At 45.7% G+C, this 8,765-nt stretch overlaps 1 protein-coding gene across 1 annotated transcript in view; it reads right to left on the bottom strand.

The window, feature by feature from the left end:
- Positions 1–2,599: 2,599 nt before the first annotated feature.
- TRABD2A (TraB domain containing 2A) overlaps positions 2,600–8,765 on the bottom strand; it is a gene marked incomplete at its 3' end in the record, with an annotated part of 80,391 nt that continues 74,225 nt past the window's right edge. The window contains exons 6-7 of the mRNA XM_082336052.1: positions 6,524–6,778; positions 2,600–2,780 (exon numbers count right to left, since the gene is read on the bottom strand). Of these exons, the coding sequence (XP_082192178.1) occupies positions 2,600–2,780; positions 6,524–6,778 (436 nt within the window). The remainder of the gene's footprint in view (positions 2,781–6,523; positions 6,779–8,765) is intronic.

Genomic DNA, 8,765 nt, shown 5'->3' with positions numbered 1-8,765 from the left:
CAGAGAAAGAGAACTCTTGACCACGAGGAACCCATGTTCTGGAACTAGGGAGAAACAATCCGACACAAACCTAGTACTCCCAGTGGTCACTGTAAAAAGCTGAGTACCATTTGCAGCTGGAGTAAGGCTCTGCTCTCCATACCAGCCAGAGTTTCAAGACCTTGGTGTCCCATGGCCAGCCAGCAATGAGTGGTCTGGAAGAAAAAGTGGTGGGTAGGAACCACCAGTTTAGTTCACAGGTATCAAGCCAAGCCCATGAGACCCTCAAAAATACCTTGAAAGAATTTGATTACTTTGCAGAAAGACTCCCAGGATGCAGCCTCTGTAGGCACACAAACTGTCACAGTTTAAGGACATCTCTATTTCCCTGACAGCCAGGCCCTTGGAAACAGGCTACAAAACAAGTTACACCACCAAAACTGAATTATCCATAGTGCTACTTCAGCTATTATTCCTGAGTGGTTTATAATTAGTCTTCCCTCATGTCAACCTAAGAAAAATATTGGTGGCTGTTCCACTTGACTCAGCTCCCCTCACAGAGATGAAGCTCAGGAGCAACCATGGAGGATGGAACAAAGGGAAAAGTCAGCCTGAGGCTATTTTACACAGCAGCTTTAATCTTAAGCTTTCTCTCTTTAATGGAGAAAAGAAATGGAAGCTCTGCCTCAGCCCCTTCTCCCAGTGCTTCTGGAGCCCTTTGGACTTGTGCCCCACCTCATCATGCACTTCTGAAGGACAGAGGGAGGAAAAGCAATACCAATGCATAGGCTAGCAAGTGGTAGAACACACTCTGATGTAATGTTTTTGGTGGTCGTCTTAGATGCACTGGTAAATACACAAGTATGTGCTGAGTTTGTCAGGCCTGCAGTGCATCTTTGTAACTAAACTATACCCCATCTGATCTGCTCCCCTCAGGTCATATTCAGGCCAAGGAAAATAGCTCTGGACCCAGCAGGTCTATGACAGTTTATACCAGTGAAAGATCAACCAGAAAGAGAGTGAGAGACGGGGGGAGCATATCACCAGCCTGGCTGCTGTCTAATGCCAAGCAAGCCAGAACGCATTTGGGACCCTGAGGTATTGTAATATTCCCTATAAGAAGGAATATACCATGACATGGTGCCATCTTCTACCCCAGCCCAGACAGATTTCGTTCCCCACAGTGCTGCTGCAAACTGCAATATTTAGGCTCTCCTTTCTCTGTTTTCCTCAGCGAACTGAGGTTTTGTTCAGGTTCAGTCCTTCTGAAGGGGGACTGAAATTTGAGATCAAGAGATGAAAAGCCTGTCAGGAAAGCTGGAATCATTTGCTTGTCCTCCCCCAATGTGCAGTAGAAGGACAAGAAAAAGAGGTACTTTTTATAGGCAATGAAAAAAGTAGCGAAGCATGTGTACATGCACAGGAAGGGAAACCTGAGGGTTTGTTGTCTCACTGGGGCAGGTGGCTGCTGTGTTTCCAAGGTACCAGGCTCAGCACACTGGCTCCAAGCCCTCCCATGGATGAATCTTATGAGATCTTTTCAGGCAATGAAACCCTCCTAAGAGGAGGAAGGGATATGTTGCTCACAAAATGAGTCTGTGATCACAAGAGGATGTCCTGTACAAACACAGAAAACCATACATCACCACTTCCAAGCTTCCTACATCCAACAGTCAACAGCATGTCCATTTTAAGTAGACAGCAAAAGACTTAAATCAATTTGGGAAGTCTGATAATTTCCATTGAAATTGGTAGAAAACTTGCAAGGATTGCTAACAATGAAGTCTAACTGTGCAGAAAAGGAAAAGAAAGGCCTTTCTCCCCAACAGGGAATCCAGCTACAAAATAACAATATATTCGTGATTTACAAAGAGAGGGAAAACCTGCATCTGGGCTTCTCAAATCACCTCTTGAGAACTTCTTATTTTGGAAGCATCCAACCGTATGATTGTGAAGCTCCCCAGGCAATTTTTTTTTTCTTAAATGTACATTAGTTTTTGCTTACAAGACTTGGTCTGGCCATGGGAGGTTCAGGTGTACCCATCTTACAACAGCACCAAACAGATGGCAGAAACATTCTGTTCACAAGCTTTACTGTTTTATTCTATTGTAGAAGGTGTTGTCATGAACTTCTATATGTAATCTGGAGCCCTAACAAGCAAGAATGAAAAGCATTACCAGTACAGACATAAAATACAAACCTCTCTTTCCCAGTTGTGCTCATATGACCAAAATATTCTGTTCTAATAAACAAGTTAGCGGTGTGTAAATCTTCTTACAAGGCACTGAAGGTGAAAAAAATGTAATTTAGTTGGACTCATACAGCTAAACAACAGCTATGTTATAGCGGCATTAAAATTTCCCCAAAGCATTATGGGATAACATGAAATCATTCTTCTGCAAGAGAAGGATAAATAACACTTTCATTAAAATATCTTCTCCTGTATTGGGCAGGTCAAACCAGTTAATAGTGTTAATGATCCAGATTCAGGAAAAGGAGGCAGTTTAAGAACACCCCAAAGAACAGGTGTCCCACTCAGTCTTCTATTTTTGTTTTTTCCCATCAGTTTCTTTTTTGCTTTTTAAGGCAAGAGCCCTGCAGCTTGGCTCCCTCTGTGTTTCAATGCAGCCTTATGATATGCAAAGTCAAAGTCACTAGCGAGAGGAAGAGTGAACAGGAAAGCTGGTGAGCGCTGCTGGTATCTGCGCAAGCATGACTAGACCGTCCGTGGCCCCGGGGCTGGGGTTCAACCGTGATGTAGCCATTAATGATGCGGATCCTGGGAGCAGGGTCGGTAGCACTGCAAGACAAGAGAACAACATCAGTCCAGACCCAGCCCAGCACCGCCTGATGCCCACAGAGCAGGAGGTGGTCAGCCTCTGTGCCTCACTGTCAGTCTTCTGGGCTCCTGGGAATGGTCTCTCATACTGGTTCCATGCTCACCAATGGACTGTGTCTCCAAATGGCAGAGTGCTGCCTTGTCCCTTCCTCACGGTGTGGGCAGCTCCCATGCCACCCCACACGGATGAGGGCGCTGCCCAGCTAAACTGCAAAGCAGTCTTGAGGGGGAACAGGGAAGAGATTGGAGAGGGTGGAGACAGCACCAGAACACCTGTCCTGCACTCAGGTCTACCCAGACAGCCTGCCCATTGCTCCCACACAGTCAGTCAGGTGGGTAAGACAACTGTATTCCTAGTGCCCTCCAGCCACCCTTTCAGCTAAGCAGAAAATAGGTAAGATGAACAAAACAAGCTGTTGCAGAGGAGTGTCACTGCAGAGACACTTGCTGTGCACAGCAGGAGTGAGGCACCCGCTTTCAGCTGAATCCACCTTCCCCAGCCATGCTTCTGTATGTGCATCTTAGTGTGGACCAAACTTGTTCCTATACTGCCTGTTTGCTTCAACAGGTCAGGAATTACAAAGGGCTTACATGATGTGCTTTAAGGAGAGGAAGAACCCCTTCCAGAAACACATGCTAGAGTCACTGGGAAAAGATCACCACATCCTAGAGTATCTCCCAGTGGCAGTGAGGACTCTGAGGTGGTGATGAACAAGAACTGACTCAGAGCCTACATGATGCTGAACTTCCATTATGGCAACATGTGATGGAGGAGAGAAATTTGTATGCTCCAGGCTGCTAAAACCAACTGTGCTGAACTGGGGGAGCTCCCACAGCATGGCAGGTCAACTCAGGAGGGTCAGATACTACACAGATGTTGTTCTTGTCAGCTATGGATTGAAAGCCATGCTTGACCCCACAGCTGTAAGGCTGACATACACCCCAGGGCCTCATGGTGCTGTGTGGAACCAGAAGACAAATTCAGAGAAAATTAAATGCAAGTCTACCTGCCAAATACAAAAGCAGAGTAATTTCTCCTGCACCCACTCCCCACCTGCTGTGCACCATTCTCGCCTTATTTTGGCCAGCTGCATTAAGCAAAAATGCTTTGGGAAACTGAAGGCAATTAGCATCCTTTTAAAAACCTCCTACCCTTCCATACCCAAAGGCCCCCTTAGACAGTCTGAACAGTAATTGTAGAGAAGCCACCTTGCAGCACATCAAAGAAATACAGGTGACAGCTGATGCATACAGGAGCATGAAGCAAAGCAATTCTGCCAAGCCCACTACATGACTATATTAAATCACTTGAGCTGCACCTTTCACATTTCCAGGCTCACAGGAGGAAAGCTGTGAATGGCCCGTGCACAGGAAACCTGACAGCTTTACCTGTGCCTGGGCACCCCGGGGAATGCTTATAGCAAGGGCTGAGACTCCCAGAGAGACGTGCTCTGCAAACGTAAGCTTGAGCCCAGAGGGGCTGGATTTCCGTGGGGACACATCACGGCTGTGCCACGAGGTGGGGCTGCCAGCTCAGCCCACGCCGGCCCCGGCAGCCCGCAGCGGCACAGACTGCTTGCACAGGCGAGTGTCTGGGCAGAGAGGGTGGTGATCCTCCCTGCTTTAGGAAGACTAGACCCAGAGCACGGGTGGGGGCTGTATGTGAATGACAGCTGCCTCTCTGACACTCGTGGCTTTCCCTCTGCAGTAAGGGCAGAGCCATCTCCCAGGCAGCAATAAGCATCACTTGTCTTTCCCAGTACTGTCATGCAACAGCTCCATTTCCAGATGTTCAAGCTCTCTGCTACTAAGGTCTCAACCCTAAAAAGAATTTGTCACCTAGCACCTGGGTAAGTTTCTAGCACAAAGGATGACTTAATTAGTATGGGAAGAAAGGAAACATTACAAAAGAAGAAAGGAAAGGAGACATTTGCTGCTCCCATATTTATGCAGTAGTTTCCTAAGCTGTCACCATTAGCTTTGCTTTTAGCTCACTATTGCCTTGCAGTACTTGCAATCCAGTGTGTTGCCCTAATGTACCTCCAATTTAGTCACATCCTCCCATCTTCCCTCTTCTTCTGAAGGCACTGATGCTGCAAGTGCACGTGTATCTCACATCAGGGTGCCCACTGACTTCCCTGAGCTTCATGGGAACAACCGCGTGTGAAACACTGAACATGTCAGTTTGCAGGCAGGATGGGAGCTTGAGATCATAAAGACTCCAAATCATTCATTAGTGTTTCAACTAAACAGACTGTCAACAGAAGCTCCCAAAACTCATTCACAAACAGCTGGTATCAACTACAATAACAGAAAGTAAATGATACACTAAAATACAAAATCAATTGTGATCAATATAAGGATTTGTTGTACTGGTGAATCTTGGACTGTATGTAGATCTGTCAGTGGGCATGCAAACTTCCATGTGCATTTGTCTCCTTCCAAACTACTTGCACTTAGGTTGGAAGGAGGAGCAGAGAGAGAGCACAAAACTACTCTAGAAAAGAGGAAAAGGAGTCTGGTCTAAAAAGTTTGCCAATGGCTGAATGCTTGGAACAGAGCAACAGCTGCTGTACCCACTTGCAGCCAGCCTGAGCAATGTATTACTCAAAGCAGTGGTACAGCTGGCACTCAAAGCAGTGGTACAGCTGTGATAGGAGAGGCATAGGAGAACCCTGATATACTCAGTACCTTGGGGAGCAGGAAGAAACACTCTTCAGAGGGAAAAAAAAATAGAATGTCGAGGCTTTATTTCAAGAACTGCTGGACTTTCTCCATCATTCTGACCTGTCTGGTTATTTACAGCACCACAAAAATAAAATGCTTTCAACCTGAGTATGTCAGAGATACAAATAGAGACACAAAGTAAAAAAGAGAGCAGACTCAGGTCTGTGCGTTATCTGACAGGAGGGAAACGTTAAGCTACACATTCAGCCACAGGCCTAAGTATAGCTAGTGAGGGAGAAGTTGGCTTTTTTTGCAGGCTGCTGTAGTTGTTGTAGGTGAGTAAGCTCTTCTGGGTGAAAACTAGGGGGTATGGGTGAACCTTTGCCCCACAACACACTCCATATTTTATATTATTTGTTATTTAATTATTTATATTCAGGAGTTGGACTTGATGATCCTTGTGGGTCCCTTCCAGCTCAGGATATTCTACGATTCTATGATTAATTCCATCATCCATTAGGTTGTCATCCCTCTTTCCGGATCTCCAGTAATGCCATGGGTCTCACATGCTTTTTAAGACTGGAAGAATACAGAAACTGGAAATACTGCATAAATATTGTCCAAATGCAAGGACCACATATGCCAGATATGACCGTTTCCACATATGCAGCAGCTCGGATAAAGTTCCAAGGTTTGATCTGTACCATCTACCACTGGACCCAGCCTTCTGTGATAAAGAGGACTATCATATGCTCACAATCCCTCAAGCCCAAATGCAAAATGGTCTAGACAAGGCTTCCACTCATATTATGCCCAATTTTCCACAAACCTAACCATACAGAAGCAGCTATTTTGTCACTAAAAGCACAAAGAAGCCTTGAGTAAATGTTTCAGCAACAATCACGGTGAGGGAGAAGGTCAGATCTGCCCTCAGCAACTATCTCCCCCCTGAAGAAGTTTGGTGTACCAGGTTAAGCAGTCTAAGTTAAAGACCAGTTTGCATGACAAACCCTCCTCCCTCCCCAGCCATTAGCTACCTTTCTTCAAGGCGAACCCAGAGGTCGTTAAACTGTCGCAGTCTTTGCTTCTTCTGCTGCTTCTTCTTCTTCTTTTTGTACTTCTTGTCTACTTTCTCCAGCACATCAATGACATCAGGGACCAGCAGGTGAGGCAGGAGCTCTTCCTCCTCCTTCGAGGGGTGCAATGGCCGTGGGAGCTCCCGGGATGCGACATAGGGGCTGTGTGCCGGTGATGATGACGAAAAGACTAACAAGGTTTTGGAGGGTTTTCTGCTGAAAGGAGGAGGGAACACAGATAATATTTGAAAGGGCTTTGAGGCAGAATTCTGGTACAGATACCATCAACGCACATATAAAACAGGTATTTCTCCCTGATATATTGGCTGAATGCTTATTTCTCTGCCTTCTGTTCCTGCTCCCTCTTCTGTATGTCAATATTCTGATCAAAGTAGTTCTCTTCAATGAAAAAAGCTTTGGAAAAAGAGGTAATCTGGAACTGAGGAAAGAATGCAGTCTGGCTCAGGGTGGAATAACTTTTGGGAATAACTTTGTGTATCTAGAAAGAGGCAAAAAAGGAATCACCCTCAAAGTCAGAGGAGGTCAAACCACAGTCCTCTAGTCTGACATACTGCAGAACACAGAACAGATTATTCCTTTAGGGCAATTACTGCCCAGACCCAACTAACTTGGGGGGCATGGGGAAGGGGCAGGGACAGGATGACTAAGCCAAACTAGCTGAAGGAGCCAGTCCTAGATCAACAGCTCTCACTGGTGGAGAAGTTAAGTAATGAGCTAGTCACTCAGAGTGACTGTGGTCACGGCTGCAGAAATGTGTCTTGCAAATTATCATCTTTGAAGGGAATGGCTCAGTATACCATTAAGCAATCCTCTGGGCCATCTAGTCTGCAGCAACTGGAAGCAGACTAGCTGCAGCAGTGCCAAGTTCACCATCATCTCATTTTCTCTTTCATGAAGCCAGATGGTACAGCGAAGTGAATGCATAGCCTTTATAAAACATCAGGTCAAGGGACATGTCTTACACATAAGAGATCAGAGCTCAAATCACTATTGTGGCATTGACTTCTAGGGTAAGCATTTACTGCCTCCATGCTGATCTGCAAAAGGAGATAATGCTGTCCTGCCACTCAGATAAGCACCACAAGGAGGATGAATGGTGGTTTTAAAGGGTTGTATCAAACAAATATGGAGGTACACATGGAGGGGAGAAGGCTGAGCAATCACAGCTCTCCCACAACACAGAAGTGAGCTTTGCACATATTTATAGCAAGTAATGAGGGAGCAGGAGTCAGGCCTTCAGCTTTCTGGCTGCACAGATCCTGTATTAGGCTGGCAGTATTATCTGGAATTTCAAAGCAGCTTCAGCATGTGAGATAGCGCAGCGAGACTATGTGCATGCACGAACTCTCTCACAGGCAAATCTTCGAAGCCCAAAGGACCACTCAGTTGACCCCAGAAAAAGCTCTAACGCCTATGCTTATTCAGCTTCATGCGAAGGTGATATATTGAAGACACAAACAATCAGCTCCACCCTGATTACTCAAGCTCTGTTTCATTATACTTAGAGCAAGCAACGTCTCCTCATCCTCCTCCAAGGCAGGCAGACTGCAGCCTCCTATCCACTCGTGGCTTTGCTGGCCCACACTTCTCCTCGCTGTTTGGAACAAAGCGATTCCCACTCTTTACTTGTTCATAAGCATCTTGGACAAACTCACAAACTCAATCCACTCTGTGGATACACAGAGCACAACACAAATATTTTACTGATCTTTATGGCTATTTCACAAAGAGAAGAGATGCAGCAGTTTTCTGTAACAAGACAAAATTGGAGACTGGCTTGGGCTGAAATTCAGAAATGTAACAGAAGATCACAGACCACTGCACAGAAACCTGGTTTCAATCAGTGAAACCCTCCCAGAACTACAGTATGCTTCCTTTCTGCCTTGCAATGGCATCAAAAGGAGGAGGTCTAGAAGGAGACATGCTTCAGCATGGCTGCAGTTTTCAAGCTAGCCTATTACTGTGGCCATATATCTTTGATGGAGAATAAAGAAGGTCCATCCTGGAGAAGGAGAAATGAAGTTGCGGACTGGAACACGAGGGAGAGAGTAGATGGAAAATGAAGAGAATTGGATCTTATTTCCTGCAAGAAAAATCACAGACTGATTATGTGGTGAACTTTATGTGACAGAGACTAGTGCAGAATGGGTCTTGGCCTATCGATCTCTTTCAAAATCCTTGT

This window comes from Platalea leucorodia (assembly GCF_965183815.1).
Source record: "Platalea leucorodia genome assembly, chromosome: Z".
In the NCBI taxonomy this organism is placed as follows: Eukaryota; Metazoa; Chordata; class Aves; order Pelecaniformes; family Threskiornithidae; genus Platalea; species Platalea leucorodia.
Note: the sequence above shows the minus strand (reverse complement) of the source record. Positions and strands in the feature narration are given on the sequence as shown.